General features: G+C 35.6%; 1 protein-coding gene across 3 annotated transcripts in view; it reads right to left on the bottom strand.

The window, feature by feature from the left end:
• Positions 1-22,899, bottom strand: part of CNTN1 (contactin 1) — a gene marked incomplete at its 5' end in the record, with an annotated part of 162,667 nt that overhangs the window by 134,749 nt on the left and 5,019 nt on the right. For all 3 annotated transcript variants that reach the window (XM_082849223.1, XM_082849224.1, XM_082849225.1), the window contains 6 exons: positions 1,184-1,365; positions 1,519-1,618; positions 4,900-5,106; positions 12,383-12,478; positions 14,233-14,405; positions 17,844-17,976. In XM_082849223.1, the coding sequence (XP_082705349.1) occupies positions 1,184-1,365; positions 1,519-1,618; positions 4,900-5,106; positions 12,383-12,478; positions 14,233-14,405; positions 17,844-17,976 (891 nt within the window). The remainder of the gene's footprint in view (positions 1-1,183; positions 1,366-1,518; positions 1,619-4,899; positions 5,107-12,382; positions 12,479-14,232; positions 14,406-17,843; positions 17,977-22,899) is intronic.

The following is a 22,899-nucleotide window of genomic DNA, read 5'->3' as shown; positions in this document are numbered from 1 at the left end:
ATGGTGGTGGTGAGGCTGCAAATCCTGGGTCATCGGAGACACTTACTTTATTCCGATATAGACAGAGGCCTGGGGTCTGAGAGATAGGGGTAGGGGTTGGACTTGACCCTGTCACAGTACCCTTTCAGCCTTCTGGTATTCCAGTTCAGCTGAGGCATCATCTCCAGTTTTTCCTATCATGTATCTTTTTGATGAGACTAAGGTACCCCTTTGCCATATGCTTTATCAATATCTTATGTAATTTTCCATATCGCACTCTCACTATTTTCTTTATAATTATATATATTGGGGGTATATATTTATTTGACTGTATATGCTTGTATACATTTGGGGGTTTTGTATGATATGACTAGAGTATGAATTCCTCAAGGACAGAATATTTCCTTTAAGTCCTTGCTCCTATCATAGTGTCTGCCTCTGAGGACACACTCAGTATACACTTGTTGAAGACTTAGATGTTTATTTAGATGTTTATTTAGACCTGCAAACTTCACATTGTAGATTTGTGAATGGATTTGTAGGGATGATTTCAGCCTGAAAAGTTTCAAGCACTGACTGAGAAACAACATTCTCTCCTCCCAAACATAAGCTTATTTTAATGTGTGAGAATCAAACACTTGTGCCAAGAAAATTATATTAAAGAAAACTTTTCCTTAGACCAGTTGTTCTCTAAGTGTGCATCCTGAACCAGTAACATCAACATCTCCCAAGAATTTGTTAGACATACAAATTCTTGGGTCCCAAATAGACCTTCTAACTCAGAAACTCTGAGGGTGGGAACCAGCAATTTGTGTTTTTAATGAGCCCCCAGATGATTTTAAAACATGGTAAAGTTTGTGAACCACTGGGTTAAACTAAATCATAATGCCTAGGTTCTTGTACAAATAAAAAAGAGAGCTTGAAGAAAAGTCTACAAACTATATGAATTATATTTTCTGAAAATTATCAATAACACTACTATTGATCCATTGGTGTTCCTATGATACCAGTGGCATAAACTCTTAACTTATATACTCATATTTGTGACTTAATTAGACATAAAGATGAATATTTTATCCTTTTGCATAATGTAGTTCACATCACTATTTTTAAACTAATCATTTTATGCTAGTTTTTCAAGTATGAAAGTGGCTTTCAATAAGATATTGATTAAATGTATGGAAAATTAAAACAATATCTCTACCTTGAACATAAATTCTTGCTTGGTGTTTATCCTTTCCTCTAATGTTCTCAGCCTCACATTCATATGTGCCTTCATCTTCTAGCTGAATATTGAAGATCTTCAGGACAGCTCCAGATGTGCTGATCTCAGCCGTGCTTGGCATTGGTTCTAGGACCTTCCGCCAACGGATATCAGGAACAGGACTTAAATAGGAGAAAGTAAGAGCTAATGGTCCACAATTCTTAAAAGACAATTTACTCTATGTTTATAGCTAAATATTTACAACATTTATTTCCTAACAATACAAAATTTAATGTATTTCTATATATGTTAATAAAAACTGTGAGTATACTTACTTGCCAAGTGCAAAACACTCTAAAGTCACATTTTGGCCCATCAATGCATATATGTCCTTGAACTGAACTACAATATCAGCAGGATATGGTTTTGTTGTTCCTAATTTAAGAAAAACAAAAATATCAACTAATTAGTAAGCAGAGTAGCGTTTGTTTAACATTGTGGTTTTTATAGGATTAGAATTGCTTCAGTATGGAAGACTTTTCTCTGTACAAGTACTGGAAAATATCTGATCATGTCACAATGTATAGATTTGTTTATTTATGCATAGTATGCATACAGTATGAATTTTATTAAGCATTTTCAATCATATTGGCTCATTCTGACAACGGTGTAACCAATTTGACTCAAATAACTAAAAAATTCAACAATTCTTTAGGAAGCATCAAATAGGTATAAAACAAGCATAAAATACGTATGAAACGAGCATCCCAGGCGATTCTGATAAATTGGATTTTTGATCTGTACCTTGAGAAAACATTGACCCAAGGGGCATTCCTTTTGATTCTGCCTCTAAAATACAACTTGGATCTGCCAGGTACTCTATGGGAATCAGGAAAAAAGAGAAAAAGGAAGGAAATGAGGGATAAGGGAAGAAAGAAGAGAGAAGAGTGCAAAAGAAGGAGACAAGGGAAGAAAGAGGAAGAAAAGAATAAAGGAGTGTCCATGGAGATGAAGGAAAAGAGAAAACAATTTTAAAAGAGGGAAGGAGAGAAGGAAAGAAGAAAATTGTTTATTTAAACATCACCGTGTTCATCAATTGACAACATTTATTTAGCATGTCATTATTGAAGGATGTAATTCCCTCTATCTTACAGTGGAAGAAATAGGCTCAGAAAGGCTAAATACACTGTTTAGGATCACAACATGAGTGTGTATTTTACACTGTATAACACTATAAAGACAAATAGATACACAAAGACCTGAAATACAAGCCAAAACAAAAGTAAATGCTCTGAAAGAGTGGCAGCCAAGGAGGATTGTTGGAAGTATATAGGGGCCAAGGGAATTTCAAGCAAAGAGGGCATTTGAACCAGACCAGTTCAAGTTGAGGAAATAGCATATTATGACACAACTTCAGGAGTGTGCAGGGAATTATAAAAGGTCTAGGAATCAAAATGATATTGAAGCATATGTAGTTGAAGATGAGCTTGAACCTACAACATAGAAGACTTGAAACTGTGATATTAAACATTTTGAAGCTAATTTCCTCAATGGGTAACTACTAATAGGTTTTGATAAAAGAAGTGATATGAATCTTAATTTTGGTTTAAGTAGAAGACCTTGTTGTCGGTTTTAAAGGAAGGAATATGGAGAAGAAAAATAGCAGAGAGTCAGAGATCTAAGGTAGTGAGTTTCATAAATTCAGAAAAATAGATGAGGGACTAAACGAGGGCACAGTTGCAGTGGGAACAGAAAGGAAAGGGCAGATCCAAGTTGTATTTTACAGGCAAAATCAAAAGAACTGCCCCTTGGATCAATGTTTTCTCAAGGTACAGATCAAAAATCCAATTAATCAGAATCACCTGGGATGCTCGTTGAACCTGCAGATCACTTCCTAGGGGTCTAGGATGGGTCACATCATAGGTCTGCTGAATCACTATCTTTGGGTTCCACATTTTCCTCAAACTTCCCAAGTGCTTATATCCTAAATGGGAACCGCTGTGCTCACTGTCCTGAGGATGGCAGTGGAGAGGAGCTGATGATTAAAAATGCTCCCCCGAATTATCGCTAAATGAGAAATATGACAGTATTGCTAAATGAGATGAAGAACACCAGAAGAGGAGGTTTAGAGAGGAGATAAAAGATGTGCTTGGAATATTTCAAACTTAACATCCTTGGGAACTTTCTGTGTGTCAAGCCCAGGATGTAGGTAGAATTCAGGATTAAATATAGGGAAAAGTTTTGGAGATGCAAATTTGGAGTCATCACATAGGGCTACTAGAGAAAAAGGTGTAAATGAGTGAGAATATTTGAAAAAAGATTAGAAAGAAATATTAGAAGGAGGAAGATCTGATGAAGGATACTGTATAGAATTTGTCAGCAAGGCAGGTGGGAGATGAGCGGAGGCAGAAGTAGTCAGAAAAAATAGGAAAAGAAGGGCGAGTTCAAGAGAGGCAGAGAGATCAACAAGTGTCAAAATTCATACAGTATCAGGCCTGAAAATATCCTTTGGATTTAGCAAGTAAGAAGTGGTTTCACTTATTCATTGAATACAAAATAATATGCAGAGGGAAAGGAATGGAGGAGAGTTTGAAGATTCAGAAAAGAAAGGAAAGAGTGATGTAGTGATGTCCTTAAATGAATCAAATGGACTGTGAACCAGGGCAACTGGAGGAAGCAGCCTGAGCAGCAGGAGAAGCACTTCTTCCACCGAGAAAGAAAGAAGCACTGAATGTCGAGGGAAGCATAGGGAAGAAAGTTAGGGAAATTTTTACATGATGGCTCCTTTTCACTCTGCGAAGTAGTGGTGAGAGTATCTCCTAAGATTTGGGAGGGGAAAAAAAGCCAGAAAATCAGAAGATATTTATTGAATTCTAACCATGTGACTGCTATCTTGAGAAGAATAATAAAAATAGAATCTTTATGGTATGATGGACTTTTCCCCATTGTTATATACAACTTAAGGTTAGTGGTAGGAACCAAACCTAAGTCTGCCAACAACAGTGCCAGTATTTCTTCAGAAGCTTGAACTCAGCAATATGAGTGTAGCAGCAGGACTGAGATAAAAATAATGTGAAGTAAGAAAACATATTGTGATCTGATTTCTCAGGAAGTGGTACATTAAAAAACGGAATGCAGTTCATTCAATTGAAGCCTGAGAAAAGGCCAGTCAAGAATGTTAGTGGTCATCAAATATGGCACCACGGTAGTCATACCCTACACTACTTACAGTAGAAAGGCAATTTATATACTTATTTGCTTCATGTAAATAGTTCTTAAAAATATCAAAATAATCCAATTGCCTTCTTCCCCCCGCCCCCCAATTCTGTAATCACTATAGTTTGTTTTGATCTAATCATTCATTCTCTTTCATGAATTTACTAAGAAGTAGGATTGGACATGAAACAAAAAGCAGTTGCTGGTGATTCCCATTGTAAATGATATATTGGTATTTTGCTAATGAATTGATTGGTTCTCTATGCATTCCCTGAGCTAGAGGCAACCAGTCCAAACTCAACCACCTTAGGGACACTTTTATGATGTAAATCTTCTCTATGGGAAAAACTAAGGAAGGGCAAGGCTTACAAAGTACGTATCCTCTGTTTGCTCCGACAGAGCAGACAGCTGTTCTCCCCACTGGATATCTCTTTTCATTATTGTAAGTATGCCATAAGCAGACAAACTTGCAAAAACAGAGGAACAAATATGATACTTACGTTCAGGTAGTGGAATGAGTGGGATAAATTTGCTGAACACACTCTTTGTAATAGAGGGACTGGATACAAAACAGGAATAATTCCCTTTGTCTGATGCCTCAACATTAGCAATGTAGAGATTGCCATTTGTCTGAGACACAAATCTTCGTTTATCCATTGTGATAAATACAGGAAATTCATTTAGAAGCCAGCGGTAGCTAAGATCATCTAGAAGAAAATATTGTTGACTAAGTATTAACCTCCTCTCCAAAAGCAAAGATTTTGTTTTCTAATAATAAGCTAGCCCATAACCTAATGTAGGCTTTTAAAATATTGTTGACTAAGTATTAATCTCTTCTCCAAAAGCAAAGATTTTGCTTTCTAGTAATAAGCACATAATCTAATCTAAGCTTTTATAGAGCCAAGAAGTTGGAAATAGGCCAAGATAAACTGAAAATTTTCTAAAAGCTACTGTAGTTTGAGTGAGTATAAAGTGATGCTAAGCAATTATATATCTCTCTCTCTCAATTATTTATGGATTACTAATTTTTATTTTTTATTTCATTGATGGGCAAAACGAAACTCAGAGAGGTTAAATGACTTGCTTAGAATTTCATGGCTAAGAAGGATTAGGATTCTGAATCCAGGTCTAATAATTCCAAATTCCATCTTCCCTACTGCATTTAAAAGATAAAATCAAGATTACTAACTATACTGTGGCTCTATATCTTTTTATTTTTATACTCCTATTTTAAATGATTGATTTAGGAATGAGTTTACATAGCCTATTCTGGCCACATTAAAAAGTGAAAACTACAGAAACAGAGGAAGGCATCTTTTTTTTTTTTTTTTTTTGCGGTATGCGGGCTTCTCACCGCTGTGGCCTCTCCCGTTGCGGAGCACAGGCTCCGGACGCGCAGGCTCAGCGGCCATGGCTCACGGGCCCAGCCGCTCGGCGACATGTGGTATCTTCCCGGACCGGGGCACGAACCCGTGTCCCCTGCGTCGGCAGGTGGACTCTCAACCACTGCACCACCAGGGAAGCCTGAGGAAGGTATCTAATTTGTTTTCTTAAATATTAGGAAGCAAATCATATGGTAACTTTTAACTGTAGGAAATTCCTTTGGCTAAACATACTGGCTGGCTAGGCCAAAAGTTGAATTTCCTCATTAAATTGCTGTTTTTCATGCAGTTTTCTATTCCTATATCCCCTTCCAGTTTTGAGGAATGACCCCCCAGTAGTCATGTGCAGCAGTAATGTGCAAGAGGGAACTCTGGGCAATGCGTATTTCTCAGTCACAATATGCTGATTCCCTTTAAAACATCATAACCATGTGAAGACAACTGCCACTAGGAAGATCACCTCAGAAAAAGAGGGGATCTCTTAGTTCAAGTTAGAAAGGATTTTAGATGTAAGATGGTAGAAAGTCATGATCTTTTAAAAATGAAATAATCGTGACATGGGGCTTTCCTGGTGGCGCAGTGGTTGAGAGTCCGCCTGCCGATGCAGGGGACACGGGTTCGTGCCCCGGTCCGGGAAGATCCCACATGCCACGGAGCGGCTGGGCCCGTGAGCCATGGCCGCTGAGCCTGCGCGTCCGGAGCCTGTGCTCCGCAACGGGAGAGGCCCCAACAGTGAGAGGCCCGTGTACCACACACACACAGAAAAAATCGTGACATAATACCCTTTTGCTTCAGGGAACTCAAGGTGATTGGTGAAGCTGCTAATGGGAGTGTGAAAGAGAGCTGAATAGGAAAAACTATAAGAATTGCACACTATATACATTCAGCATGCTTGAGAATAATAATCCAGGGGATTCCATTTAGATTAGCTATGTAATTTTCTCCAGCAATATACAATATTATAAAAGCGAATGAAGATGATTATTCTGTTTTTTCATCTTAACTTTTTAATTATAGAAGTTTATTTTTATTAAAATAATAGGAAATACAGATAAAGTTAAAAAGAGAAAGAAAATTAAACCACCATAATTCTCCAACTCAGAGTTATCATTGTTAGCATACATCTTTCTAGGCATTTATATCTGTGAATGATTCTATTATCTTAATTGTTATTCTTATGCTGATTTAAGGTCAGGTAAAAACCACAGGAGAAACAAAATAAGAAGAAACTTTGGGGGCTGCTTAAATTGCTGAAATCAGGTTCTTGGCATTGGGCACAAATAATTCCATGTAATCTTTGATCCAAAATAATATTTATAGTATATTTTAACAACTGTAAACCTGTCTAATTTTGAAATATTTTTTGTATTCTCACTTAAAAAGAAAATTAATAGTTTTGTAATGATTTCTGCAAAAAATTAAATTCCAAAAAGTCAGAAAGAGTCAGGAAAGTATAGATTTCCTTACAGAAGAAGGATTTTCTTAGCTATACAATGATTTCAAGATACCACACACAAAATGCATTCAGAATAGTCTGAGTACTCCATAGTTATGTGAATATGGAGAACTGTATTTTAAATCTAGACTAAATATGATTTTGGTCAGTCTATTTTAATTACTATATTTTTCAGTTTCTGTAAATTTTAAGAAAGTTTTCTGTTTACGACTCATTAGAAACGAGGAATGGGATAATGTTTTACTATTTGAATCTTCAAGGGAGAAACGCTAGGTCAGAGAAGTTATTTCCATGATGTTGATAGAAACATAAGTGTTGGACTACAGAGCAACTGGTCTGGCTGATTTAATGCCCAATGTGGATTCTCCAGTTTACTGAGTTATCTTCTATGTGTCACTAAACAAGACAGATTTGGCCTTTGCCCTTATGGGACTTGTAATATTAATAGTTAATCTAAATTTATATAACGAATTTTTGCCTACTGATAAGCCATCTACTTGGATGAAAGAATAATTGCAATATGTTGGAAGCTATCATTTCTCATTAAAATAAAGGTAGGAATTGCTATTGCTATTTTTAAACAGGGACACAGAGCTTTAGCTGGTTGACTTCCCCGGGGGAGCAGTAGGGAGGCAGAACAGATCTTCCAACTTCCCTTTCCACCCCAGAACTACCAAAACGGTTCCTCGACTGGTGTGGTAGCTGCCCTGCTGCTCGGACTTAAGAATGAGACTGAATTTAGGCAATCAAGAGCCAAACCCTGACCAAGTTCTCACAGGGGCTCAATCGATTATCTATCTGTCTTCCCCTGCCCCATGCAGATGGTAAAATTAACCATCTCTGAAGAAGCCAACACCTGCTTTCTTCATAGCCCTGTTGTCTGGCTTAAAAAATAAATTATTATAAAATTACTTTTTTAGAAAAAGTAATAAGTACCAGCACCTGTTTCAAAAACACTACTTTTATTGATAGATGTCTGGGATGTTTTTTCCTTTGCCTCAAGAGAGTCTGGACCATATTACAGAGGGATTTGTTTTGGCCAATTTTACTGCATTTGACTAGTTTCATTGTATTACTTTGAAATACATCACTTATCTAACCTTGATAAATAATATATATTTCTCCTTGAAATAGATTTAAAGTACTTAAGTGTTCCCTGGAAGAATAATTCACAAACTTTTAAGAAGATGTTTGTACTTTCTTTGTTAATTAACCTCAATAGAACAGAATTTACCTATACCAAAAAAATCACTATAGCTCCTAATTTTTCTTTGATACTCACAGTAAACTATACATTAAACTCTTTTAGAAAGAAATTTATACCAACTTATACCATGGGCTCACATATTCCCTACGATGCTCTGGCATTCGTGTCTATTTTTGTGCTTACCTTTTTAGTCTATTGAGATTCATTCAATATCATATTCACCATTTCATGAGTTATTTTTCTTAGGAGTATTCCCACTTTCTTATTCATTAAAAAAATTCACACCATATCTATTACTTAGTATTCCATATTTTGTCAATAGTATCCACCCTTTGAACAATGGATTTCATCTTTATTCTCTCATTTAATATGCCCATATATGATTTCTATTTTGTGAGATGTATAACTCAATTTCTGATGGTTCTGAAAATTGGCCAGAAACAAAGCATCATGTTTTCATTTTCTGAGGGTCTAGGGGTTTAGGAAGTCTTACACATTCATGAATTATTGATTGCTATTTAATAAAACAAAATCTTAACAGGAAAATTTATCTTTTAATGAAATTGTAATCACTACATATCCACCAATTTAATGAACACATTTATTTACTCTTTCACTCTCTCAGTCCTCAAATATTTTTTGGACACTTATTCTGTGCTAAGCATTAGGCAATCCGTTTTATATCAAATGTTGTTATAAAATTGAATCAACATCTGTACTGATATAGTTACGTATAAGTATTCTTGATAAATAAGTAAACTGGTTCAAATTAGAGTTCTCCCCTTTGCAAGAAACTGTAGAACACTCAAATCCATAGAAAAATGTAATGGATTGTAAACAATAAGACTTCCCTACTAGATCTTTTTCCTGTGCATAAATGAGAAAGACAACATTGCTATAATCGTGAATAAAAAATTCTTAGTAGAGTAAGAAGTACTTTATTTGCTTTAATAATAAGGTTCAAAATACTAAATGTACTAAATGTATTTTATTTACTTTAATAATAATCCATTTTAATTATATATCCATTTTATCATTTAAAAATATATTATTAAATTTAAATCTCACAACAAGGTCTATGAAGTAGGTGGCACAGGAATTATTATTCTCAAATTTTAAACAAGGAAATTGAGATGTAGATATGTCTAAGTTGACTTGACTTAGTAAGGACTAAATCCTAGGTTATCAGATCACCAAGTAGAGCAGCAGGGTTTGACAACTATAAATAGTTGCGTATATAACATTCTTTGAGGCTCAGAATCCAAAGGCAGGTTCCTTTACACCTTCAACGCCATTAAGTTTTAAACTGCAAACACAAAACCTTAACTTAACTGCATATAGGAGGAAGATAGATTTATGGCATGGAGATGGTAAAATAGTACACATACATACACACATTATGGTTTTGAAGCATATGTCCATTCTTATGTTTGAAGATGGCATGTCTAAAGTTCAAAGAGGTCGTAATCCGCTAAGAACACAAGCGGACAAAAGGAGATGAAGAGCAGCTCAGATTCTATTCTATGATTAATGATGTTTCTCCAGCTTATTTAAAAGACCTACTTAATTCCCTGCCCTGCCCCTGCCCATATAAACATATGTATCTTTATCAGGATGAAGAGGTAATTAGTCATTTCGCTTAATGATTTGAAGCTTCTATCAACCTTGTTTTGGTCCATGAAATTCTTCATTCGGCATAGTAGTAAAGATGTCACAGAGACTTGAAAACAAGACTTATCTCAGAAAAATCTCAAAACCTGTTCCCTGGACATTTTCCACCTTTCTATTTGTACTAATTCCCTAAGTTATCACATGCATTCCTATGGCTTTTAAAACTATAAAATGATGTATCACAAACTGATATTCCTAGCTCAGATGTTGCCCCTGGGTTCCACATTCACAGAAATGCCAATCTGACAGCTCCTTTTGAAAGTTTAAATCAGGCACCTCACTCTTATGTCCATAGCTATTCCTCCAGGTAATTGCAGCTGCATCCTCTCAAGAGCTCATGACAAAAACTTTGATGTCATCCTTGACTCCTGTTTTTCTCTTATATCTCACAGAAAGTCTACCAGCCAGTCCTCTTGGCTTTTCCTTCAAAATATATCTTGAATTTAACCATTTCTTTCCACCTCCAGTGCCACTGCTCTGGTCCACCATTCATTGCCCAGATCATTGCAATACCTTTGAACTGATCTCCTGGTTTCACCTTTACCCTCCCCTGAGTCTTTTCTTACAGCAGTAGCCAGATTTAGCTTTCTATAACTTAAGTGATGTCATATGACTCTTCTGCTTAAATCCCTTCAACGTAACTCTCACTCAAAGTAAAAGCCAATGTAATTGCTATGGATTATAAGATTCCAACCAATATATCTCTTGTATCCCTTTGATTTCATTCCTTGCTACCCTGTATCTCATTCAGCAACCTGGCTCACTTTGTCTTCCTCCATACTCCCATTTTGGACCTTTGTTCTTGCTGTGGCATATATCTGGCATGTCCTTCCTTCAAATATCTTCATTTTAGCTTCTTCATTTCCTTCAGGCTTTATTTCAAAGTTACCATCTCAGTGATGCCCTTTATAAAAGTTTAGCCATCCCTTCAACACTTCCTCTCCCCATTTTCCTGGATTATTTTTTCTCCCTTTCACTTATCTATTAATATCTAACATGCTATGTCTATTAACTATTTATCTTGTCTATTGTCTCTCTCCCTGTAGAAGGTCTCTGAGGGAGAGTAGCTTTTTCTATTTTGCTCACCAAGGTATTTCTGTGGTGTAAACAGTGCCTGATACATAACAAGTGCTCGCAAGAGATTTGTTGAGTGAATGAGTGATTGAATGAAGCCCATCCAGTGTTGAATATGGTCAAATGTAGACACTGGTGACTTATGGTCATTCGGTTTGTGGGAAACACTATGAACATGATAGGATTTTTTTTTCATAGTTTTGTCAGTTCTTCAAAAAAAAGACTACTTCCTCTTTGAAATTTTTTTACAACATTTTGGATTCATAAATTCCTCCTATGTTTATCAATTAATTATCTTTCTCCCATAGCTATTAGAAAGAAAATGATCAAAAAACAATCTGAATTTATATATACATAATTGGAATAGTATATATATATATATATATAATATATGTATATATGTGCCATACTAATATATTCCATAGAAAATGATTTATACTAGCCTGTTATGAATCATTCTCTATGGAGATATTTAAAGACATAATATTTTATGTCTTTATGACATAATATTAAAACTATAAGAACCCAAAACATTTTTTTCTGTGAGAAAAGTGGTATTAATATATTGTTTGAAGAGGATATTTGATAAATAAAACAAGTGAAATGTATGCAGTGTTCATCTTTTAATTAACACTTTGGTGGCTTGTCTTTTAGCCATATCAAATTACTGAAAACATGCATTCAAAAGTTGAATCTTCTAATATATGACATTTGATTTAGCCCCTTTCTTCTGGATTGGTACTCCTACAGAGATTAATAATTTATTATGCCTTTATTCCTTTCTAGTGTTTAATTACAGTTCACAGTATACTGTAGATGCTAAATTGTTAATAAAATAGTTGATTATATATTCTTCCTTGGTACTATTCTATTTCAGAGGTCATTTGTAGAAAATCTACAGTGTTTTCTCCTGTGTACCAGGAACTTTAATAGGGACATAATCCAACATATATATTGTTTATAAACTGAAATGACCATAGATTTTTGGAATTAAGGCCCAGTTATTAAGGAATTAAAAAAGCAAGCATCTATAATCACTAGTAAGTCATGCATTATAAGGTTACACAAATATTGAGTCTTATTTAATTATAAATGTTCCATTATTATTAAGAAAATAAAACAAAAAAATAGAAAACAGAAACTTCCCCATTTCATTTCCTAGGTGCTTATAATCACAGAAGAGCTAAGTTTACCTGGGAAATGGTATGGAGGGTCACAGAGCAACACCATTCCTTTCCCTTCTTTCACTCTGACCTCGGGACGTTCCTCAGGTGGGAAAGGATCAAGATCTAATCATGAAAACAAAAAGGAAAACATTCACTCTCTGGGCAATAGAAAGATTGATACTCATTAAAGTTTATTTTTCAGCTACTAACTCACTTTTAGATACAATAGTTCTCTGTTGGTTTGGTGAAACCTATCAAAGTCAATTAATTCCCTTTTACACACACTGGGATGTGCACACACTACAGAAGAGTATGGACATTGGTAGCACCTGATAACTATTTGGACAACCCTGAAGATTGAGCATTTCCTAAACTTTGTTTCAGATTTAGGAAGAATCTCCATAAGAGTATCTGGAAATAGTGTGTTCAGACAAACCCAGGGCTCTACCAGAGAAAGTTTTAGGGAGGACTCCAATGGGGAGAAGGAATAAAGATGAAGGGCAGGATGCTAGATGAGGAATGTTAAGGTCAACAATCTCTTCCTTTTTCCAAATTCTGGGTTTTCCTGTTTTATTTCCTCTACTCTCTCCTGTGTATTTGGAACTCACATTTTGCTTGGTTTATTGAGAGCCTACTATTTGATTCTTCATTTGTTTTACTGGTTCTCATTCTGTTTCAGTCTTGCCTCATCTCTTATTCCTTACATGTGATCAGTACTCGAATTATAAAATCTAGTTTTTACTTCTCTCAGTATACTTATGTCCCTGAAAATTTATCATTCCAATAACTACCTTTTTGCAAAGAACGCTTCAAATCTACTTTTCTTGTCCTGATGCCTCACTGGAATGCCATCCCTGTCCTCAAAACTTAGCTGACATCTATCTCACTGTGGATAACTTAATGTCACCTCTGCATGTGAAGCGACAATTTAAATGCTTCCTCCCATCCTTGAAATTGGTCTTACTTGCGCCATCCCATTTTAAAGAGAGCAGAATGTTTCTGCCTTTTGACTAGACTTTCCTTAAGAAAATATTGAAGGTCTTTTTCTTTCAATGCAATGCAATCTGTTGTGTATTTCTTCAAGGACTGAGTTTATTATTTTCATTCCCACTGTCACCACACCAATTTAATTGGACTGCACTTCCTGACCCTGTCTCACTCCCTCCTGGTAATCACTACCACTTGGGTCCTTTTAAAATGTCACTTTCATCCTATAATTCATTTTGCAGAATATTTAAATGCTGACATAAAATCACTCAGGGAGAACATCTAGTCCAGCTCCTCTCCCAACACACATTTTTCTTTCAGAATAACCTCTAACTTTTAGTTTAGCACAATGTTTCTCAAAATATTTTTCATTATTATTGTCCCCAAAATGAGAAATTTTATTTAATTTATTCTTAACAAGAAAAATTAAATACTAAGGAATAAAAGTTTTGTTGGGTGGGGCTGAGCGTTGGAGAGCCATAGACCATTATGTTGTAATATCTAAGATGGTTCCCCCCACCGCAAAAACCAATTTTCACTACGTTGGGGGTGATATCACCCCCACTGAGAATGCATAGCTTAGCATTTCCATTGATAGTAATCTTTAGAAACTTATTCAAGATCTTTTTGAACATGGCCTTAGTTTATTTTCCAGTGTTACCTTTCACTACTTCAAGTACATTCATAACACCCCTCGTGACATTTTGCTCTCCTGAAATTTTTTCTTCTCCACACAATTAAGGCCCACTAATCTGGTAAGACACACCTCATCTATGGAGTCCTTCACTTTCTTTTTTTCTTGATTTCTCCTTTTGTTAAACTCCTATGATAACATCTAAGTTTTACTTCTCCTAAATCCATTTGCCCTTTTTAAAGTTACAATTACTTACATCCAAAGCTCAAGGTTGCTTCAGTGCTTCTGACCATTCCGTAGTTATTTGATGCTAAACAGTAATATACTCCAGCATCTTTCTGTTTGTCAGGATTGTTGATAACAAGGTTTCCTCCTACCATACTGTACCGATCACTTGTCAGATCAATATCCCCATTATTCATTCTCCATCTATGAAAAAAAGAAATAAATGTCATATCAAAGGCCAAGAGGACTGCAAACAGTGTACTGGGCTAACATTGTTCTAAAATAATATGAGTATAGCTCCATGTGAAGTCAGGTGATTAAGTAGTTGACTCAGAGTGGTATTTATTCACATCCTATAATTCTGTGCCTCTGGGCTCATGATTTATAATTCAGCTCAGGCACAGAAAGGTAAATGTTCAAGTGTATGAATAATTTCCTTTTTTTTCATGAGGCATTCCAAAGGACAAATATTTCATTGAATTTTGCTGCATAAACTGGTTTCTTAGCAGATATACATGGATTATAAATGGTAACCTTTTATGCACTAGTTTAGATTAATGCATATAGATATATTGTATAAAATATTAAAAACATTCCTATAGCAGAAATAAAATATAAAATATCAATATCTGATTCTAAATATGAGTCATTTTTGAAAAAAACATACTAATTGAAATCAGGATTCTTCTCAGTAAATGTCATATTCTGACCACTAGAGGTCGATCACACTATTTGAACATGATTAAAGTCAACTGGGTCTTCGTTTCCAAGCCACAAGTACACTATTGAAGGTATATTTACATGGAGATGATGTTATGAATAAACCAACTAGAAACAGGAATCTAAGTTTCTTGGTGAGATGATGAGAAGATTGCATATATAAAATAGTTGTCAATTAAGTTGACCACCTGCATAATTTTATACTCATGTTCTATCAGGGTTAAGGTTCCATGTCTTCTGCAATGTTATAAGACGAGCCATGGTGAACCAGTGGGCTGTGGTCCCATCATTCATTGCCTGGCTGCACAATTCTGATTAGGGTCAGAATCTTGCCAAAGAGGTCTAATGATTTTATAACATTTTTTAATAAATCAAATTACTGGAACATTTTTAGTTTTAATTTTTACTGTGTAGGAAGTAATTCAAAAGCGAACAACAGAAAACTGTGCTTTGCTTCTGAAAACCTACCAAATACCAACCCAATGAATAAATCATCCCCCTCACCCCAGCTGATGGCAATATTGTCCCTGACTGAACCATCCAATGCCAAGTCACTTAGTACTTGCCAAGGCAATGGGTTTCTTTGTTAGGCAGTTCCAATTGTTAGGTTTTACGCCCCCTCATTATATTTACTTTAAATTTTTATTTATTGCTTTAACTTCTTCCCAGTGGGACTGATTCTGCCCTTGATGTCATATAATGATTAAGTTTTGCTGTGTTAGGTAAGTTCACAGGTCTATTTTATTTTCAGGAAGATTCACCTTTGCTGTAATTCCTTTTACACAGCTTTAAACACAATTTTTATTGGAGTTCTTGTTATTGTGGGAGACAAGGCAAGGTAATGAAAACCTCAAGGCTGATGAGTGAAAGGTAAAGTTCCCTGTTGTAACGTTCATGATGTTGCCACGAATAACAAATTATCATAGAACATGCCATAAATATAAAAGTACTATGTGAATGACAAATTACATGATTACCAAGGTAAGTATGGCTTGCCCTGAATATTAAGTAAATGTTCATAACTGCAAGTGTTCTTCTGTCAGACAAGCTGCATCATGAGCTGAATATTTTTTATTTTGATGTCAAATGCAGATCACCTTCCTAACAATTAAACGTCTACTTCTCCCCTTCAGCTCTCTACATTAACGTGTAGATAAACAGGCCGTACTCGCCCTGGGGACTTACGTGCTGATGCAACTTTTGGGAGGGAGTTGGTGATGTATTTGCCAAGCAAAGTTTTGCTTTTCATTGTTCTTTTTTATATTTTAATGAGAAGACTAAGTGGGACTAGCAGGAGGGAGCTAGAGAGAGGTGCTAATCAACATGTACAAAATTTTATTGATGTAAAACTTTGCTTCTTACTGTCTCTGCTGGATGGTGGTAGTGGCGGCAGCAAAGAGAAGTACACGTTCGTAGAACACCATCTGAGAACAGCCTCTGCTGTTCTTTTCTCTTCCATTGGAGCCTGGAGGCTGATTTGCTTAGGTTCCGTGTATGAATGTCAAGGACAGACTGTCACAGAATAACTGTCACAGAATAACCGTCACTGAAATAGTTTTTTAAATGCTATTGACCTGTCTAGATAGATAAATACTGAAAAAAATTATATGTTTCTTTGAAAGTCATAAAACCTGTATTTCAGCCCTGGATCTGTAATTTACTAGCTCTGGAGCAGAGCAAGTCAACTTACTTATTCAGGACTCAGCTTCCTCTCCTATAAAATTTTGTACCTGGATTAAATCTTCTCTAGAGCCCCCATTAGTTATACTATGCCATGTCCACGGTTACGTACATAAACTCCCATTATATATGACTTAAGGGTAGAAATAAATCTAGCGCATCAACTATTTTCAGAACAAATGTGTTATTTATAATTTATAAAATATCTACTTCTACTTTTATAAAATTAAAAAAAAATAATTTTAAAGAGATGGTGATTTTACATATAAATTTATATTTATTTTAAGAAAATTTTTGTAATTATAGCCAGAGGCAAGAGAAAATGAGTTCAAGTATAATTAAATGGGGGGAAGGGGTATTCTCCATGATAACAACTTTTTAATAAAAATAGAAAGTTATTTTTCTATCCATGAGAAGAAAAATCTAGTACTAAAATCAACTTTGTTGAATGACAACCTTCAATTAACTCAGGTGACATTAACACACTAGAGACCCAATTTCCCCATCAATCACTTCCTTTGTTTTCCTGGAACCAAAATCCATTGGCATTTGCTTAAGTTTTAAATCTTATTCTTTACATCAGGCTAGAAACTGTTAGTATACTTTTCTGAACACTCTGAAGCAAGAGAACCAAATGTTACTTTCTATAAAGTTATTTTTGATAGCATAAATATGTACCCCAGAAAAACATAAAGAGGTATGTTATATAGATTGTCCGATAAGTAGAGACATTTAAGGAATTTGCTTTGTCTGGAATATAGATTTGAGACTACTGAAAAAATAGTGCTTTCTAGAGTTATCTATGTAAGAAGCTCTTTAAATGTAGTTAATATAGAAATACTATCCATCATTTGTAGGTATGAGTTATCCAGGCCAATACATACAAAACCAGCTTATCCTCAAATGCATATATTTAAATTGTGCATATTATTCATATAACAATTTTCTTACTTAATAGCATGATCTCCATTAGCCAGTTTTTAAGTGGATAATGTCAAATGACACTGGCATTATCTCTGCAGGAAATAGGAAGTGAATTATTTGCATATATTTGCGAAAACTATCTATTTGGGTATTAACAACTTTAAAAAAATAACCTGTATGACAATATTTTTGTTAATGTTCCTGGACTTCGTAGAAAGCTTTATGCCATAGCTTTCTCTATAGATACAGGGTCATAGATGCTGATCTGTAATCTTTAGTCCAACACTTCTTTCTGAAAAGAGCAATGAGGTACATTACTTGTAAACTGGGAAAGGGCTGGCTCGTGCCCTACAGTTTAGTGAAACTTTTCCTTCCGGTGACTCCTCTGGATAAATGGTATTGATTGGTTGTTCTTCAAAAATTGGTCCAAATCCTTTGTCTTCCTCAGAAACTATAAGAAAAATACAATTATTTTACATTGTTCTATTTTACAAATCAAAGATAATTTGGGTACATTAAAAAGTTTTTTGAAAAAAAGGTCAGAAACATGGAATCTCCATTTTCATTCAAACCAAAGATATTTGCCACTATAATCCTGAGGAAAATGTTCAGGTTCTTTATTCAAAATTCTTTTCTGCCCATCTCTCAGCATTTCTCCAAAAGCACTCTGCGGTGCCATGCTTCACTATTTACGGCTCCTCATGCAAGTCATGCTTTCTATGCCTCTGACACTTTGCACATACTCTTCCTCTTTCTGGAATCACCATCTGACTTTACTCCTCTTATCAAAATTTGTACACTCCTGGAATCCCTGGTGGCGCAGTGGTTGAGAATCTCCCTGCCAATGCAGGGGACATGGGTTTGAGCCCTGGTCTGGGAAGATCCCACATGCTGCAGAGCAACTAGGTCCGTGAGCCACAACTACTGAGCCCACGTGCCACAACTACTGAAGCCCATACGCCTAGAGCCGGTGCTCCGCAACAAGAGAAGCCACCGCAATGAGAAACCTGAGCACCACAACAAAGAGTAGCCCCTGCTCACCGCGACTAGAGAAAGCCCGTGCACGGCAACAAAGACCCAATGTAGCCAAAAATAAATAAATAAATTAGAAAAAAAGAAGGAAAAAGTTTAAATCTAAAAAAAAAAAACAAAAAACTTTGTACACTCCTTTATGATTTAGTCATAGCGTTAGTTCCTTCACGAAGCCACCTCTCCAACCCCTCCTAGCTTTAGTTGGTCCTCATTTATGTTCTCATAACTCCCTGTCAGGCTTATGACACTTAACACACCTGCTGTGATTCTTGATAAAACTTTCTGTTTCACTAGATTGCAGATGCCTGCGGACAGGTCTGGAACATACCAGGTACTTAACAACTTTTGAACAACATAACGGATGAATTTATAGATGCTCTGGGGAAATGAGTCCTTTTGGGGGGTCAGTTCTTGTTTAATTTTTGTTTTTGTCTTTAAACATGTGACCAGCACTAGTACTTAGCAACATCTAGAACAATCAGTAAACTAATTACATGATATGGGATCTGGACAACTCATTTAAAATCTACCACAAAAATACCACAAAATCTACCACACACACAAAAAAAATCTACCACAAAAATAGTGTTGAGAAGCAGTTGTTCCTGACTGTGTATCCTCTCTGAAGGGCAGGTGTGACACATCATAGCAGGATGAGGAGAAGAGATTCACTCCCATGTCATCAGTGTGGCACCATTTACAGAGCACAGCTAAGAGCCATATACCCCAAATGAATTAATACTGATGTATATGACTAGAAATGAGGAATAGTCTTACATGGGATCATTGTAATGTCTCTGCTTGATCAAAAGCTATGGTTCACTCCTCCAATTTACTTTTTAAGAGAGAGTGTAAGGCAAATGCTACACTGAAATTTTGGTTGTTCTAACATTAAACTTAAGGATAAAAGCTTTCTCCCAGTTTCTCTTAACAAGAAGTTTAATTATGTCTTTTAAATCTTGCTTTAGTACTGTTTAGCAGTGCTTTTGGAAAAATTATTTAATGTCTCCAAGACTCAATATCATGCTTTATAAAATGTGCATAATAATAAAATCTATCTCATTGGACTATTGTGAGAATTACATTGAGACAACCCATGTAGTCAGTAATCAATAACTACTGATTATCATGAATTTGCCAATGCTTTCAAAATTTAATTTAAATATCTTATGTATATCATCTCTTAGACTAATTCCAAAAACTTCAGGGGCCAAATTTTATTCATTCTTGTAGCTATGGTGCCATAAGCATTATGTCAATACATATTTCTGTGTACATAGATGACTAACAAAAACCTTCAGTTAGTTTCTCCCAGTATGAAGCATTAATTTTTCTAAACTGACCTGAAATATTTCAAAGGGAGAAGCCTCATTTTTAGTTGGAATTTGCTGAAATTGCCATTCAAGAATTTATAGACCTTAGTTACATTCCAAAACCACCATTCTATTTCAGACCGCAGATAAATTGCTGGATCAGAATTGGAGGAACCAGAGAAACTGGGATTTAGCTCCAGCTGTGCAGTGTTCTAGCCGTTGTTTTATATAAGTTTGTTCTACATGGTATCTACAGTTTAAAAAAAAGAAAGGAATAGGGGCACATGCCCTAAGGACTTCACAGGCCTACTGCAGCCATAAGTAAGACAATGAGTGCAAGGTGTTCACAGAAGTCCTCTGCTAATGCTTTTGAAGTCATCTACCAACATACTTTCTGAGTATGACACTGACACTGCTCTGAGCTGTGTCTAGTTCCATATCCCTGAGGTTATAAAAACTAGAAATGCATATAATGTTTTCTGCTTTGCTTCTATAATTTTCCTGATGATGGCCAATGTTTTCTGGCCTTTCAGGATATAATAGCACACCAGAGAAAAATGAGGAATGAAACCCAAATCCCTGATAACTAGACCTTTGTTTGGACGTAGGGTCTAGATTTTCTAATCTCTGAAAGAAACGACCTTGTGCTTATCTATGGTAAAAATCATATGCTATTTTTTTCTTCCCACTTGGACAATCTCATAAGCTCTTCCTTGAATCTCTCCCAGTTGCACAGCTTTTCTGACTGGAGCAATTTAGTAACACTGCTGCCCTGGAGAGTCTGTTGTTTCTTCCCAACTCCGCCCCCCCCCCAAAAAAAACAAAAAAGCTTACAAAGACAAGCAGAGGAGTTCAATTTTATTAATATATTTTGATTCTCTTCTGGAAGGTAAGATGACTTCTATTCTCACTTTACCCCCTGATGAATTATGAGTTTAGTATGAAATTTTTTGAACAATTAAAAAAAAATACCTAAATAGACTAAATATTTAGAATACTAAAAATAAAGTGTTTAGGGGAGTTTAAAGCTCATGAATATCTTCTAAGTACATTGTATTTATATACAAGCCTGATGATTATGGTATTACTATCATTACCAATAGAAAAGATCATCAAATTTAAAGAGGAATGGATGTTTGGTGCAATTATGCATATAATTTAAGCAGAAACCCCCTGATTTGCACTGGATTAGATCTTGAGTTTCCATTTGTTACATCAGTGGCAGCATAAGAATTTTAGATGGTCATCTGTGAGGCTACAGTTTGGTGAACTAGAGGTGTTGGTTGTCCTTAATTCAGTCAATGACTTGATTCTGACTTTGCATATGGTGAAGTTTTGAGATATAATGCCAAAAGCATGATCCATGAAAGAAAAAAATTTGATAAGTTGGACTTTATTAAAATTTAAAAGTTATGCTCTGTGAAAGACACTGTTTTAAAAAAATTTATTTTTTAAATTAATTAATTCATTCATTTTTGGCTGCCTTGGTTCTTCGTTGCTGCATGTGGGCTTTCTCTAGCTGCAGTGAGTGGGGGCTATTCTTTGTTGCGGTGCGCAGGCTTCTCATTGCGGTGGTTTCTCTTGTTGCAGAGCACAGGCTCTAGGTGCACAGGCTTCAGTAGTTGTGGCCCGTGGGCTCAGTGGTTGTGGCTAGCAGGCTCTAGAGCGCAGGCTCAGTAGTTGTGGCACATGTTAGTTGCCCCGTGGCATGTGGGATCCTCCAGGACCAGGGCTCGAACCTCTGTGCCTTGCATTGGCAGGCGGATTCTTAACCACTGTGCCACCAGGGAAGTCCCCTATGAAAGACACTTTTAATAGAATTTCAGGTCTTTAAGGTTAGGGATTTTTCTTTAGGTCGACTCCAACTTGCATCGGAAAATTTTGCATTAAGCAGCGAATTGAAAAGACTGTCAACTTAATTAAGTATCTACTTCGTTTAATAATGGTGATTACACACTATTTCACAAAATCTGAACTCATCTCAATAGGTGCAGGGTTTCATTACCTAAAGATTCTTCAACAGTATTGTATTTCCAATGTAGAAATAGTTAATCCTGGCCTGCTAGCACCTGCTTCTAGAGTGCCGTCTGGTAGTGCCAGTATTGGGTTTGTAATAATTCTCAATTTAATTTATAATTTTATTAGCCTTCTTGAAATAACTACTTTTATCACTTTGAAATAAAGTGAGTTTTGTTCATTCCAAGTTGCCTTGATTATTTAAAGTACTGTACAGTGCTCTGAAATACAACAAAGATAGTTGCACATAAACATACATCAATATGGAGGTAGAGATTAGTAGATTTGCATATTTTCATAAAATGCATATTTTTTTGATAGTGTATCTTTTTTCATTTTTACTTTATTTTATTTCTTAATTTTTTTTATTGTGGTAAGTCACATAGTATAAAACATACTATTTTAACCATATTTAACTGTACAGTTCAGTGGCACTAAGTACATTCACACTGTTGTGCAACTCTCACAATCATCTGTCTCCTGAATTTTTCACCTTCCTAAGCTGAAACTTTGTCCCTGTTAAACACTAACAACTCCCCATTCGCCCTCTCCACACCCCCACTTCCTGGCCCCTGGCATCTACCAACATACTTTCTGACTCTATGATTTTAAGGTATATGCCTTTGAGATAAAAATCGGTCATCTTTTAGTAAACTGAAAATATTGTTTATAGTTTCTTCATCATGATCATAATGCTTAGTTTTTTTTTTTTTTTCTGGAAAAGATACCAGCAATGAATATTTCCATTGAAAATAATGGAATGCCACATGTTAATAATGATGGGACTATATCTATTGATAGGCAATCCCTCAAAGGATAGATGTAAAAATAAAACACTTTTGGGATGAGCTGGGTTGAAGTTTATAGGCCAAACTGTATATTATCAGTGCCCCATGCTATTTTTTCTCAATGACAAGTGCTTTTCCAAAATTATATGCAGATATTTTCTAGTACTCCACTTCCATCTGCCCTTTATAGGAAGAGACAACAAAACATTTAAGGGATAAAAATAT

This window comes from Leucopleurus acutus, assembly GCF_964270905.1.
Source record: "Leucopleurus acutus genome assembly, chromosome: 11".
Classification (NCBI taxonomy): domain Eukaryota; kingdom Metazoa; phylum Chordata; class Mammalia; order Artiodactyla; family Delphinidae; genus Leucopleurus; species Leucopleurus acutus.
Note: the sequence above shows the minus strand (reverse complement) of the source record. Positions and strands in the feature narration are given on the sequence as shown.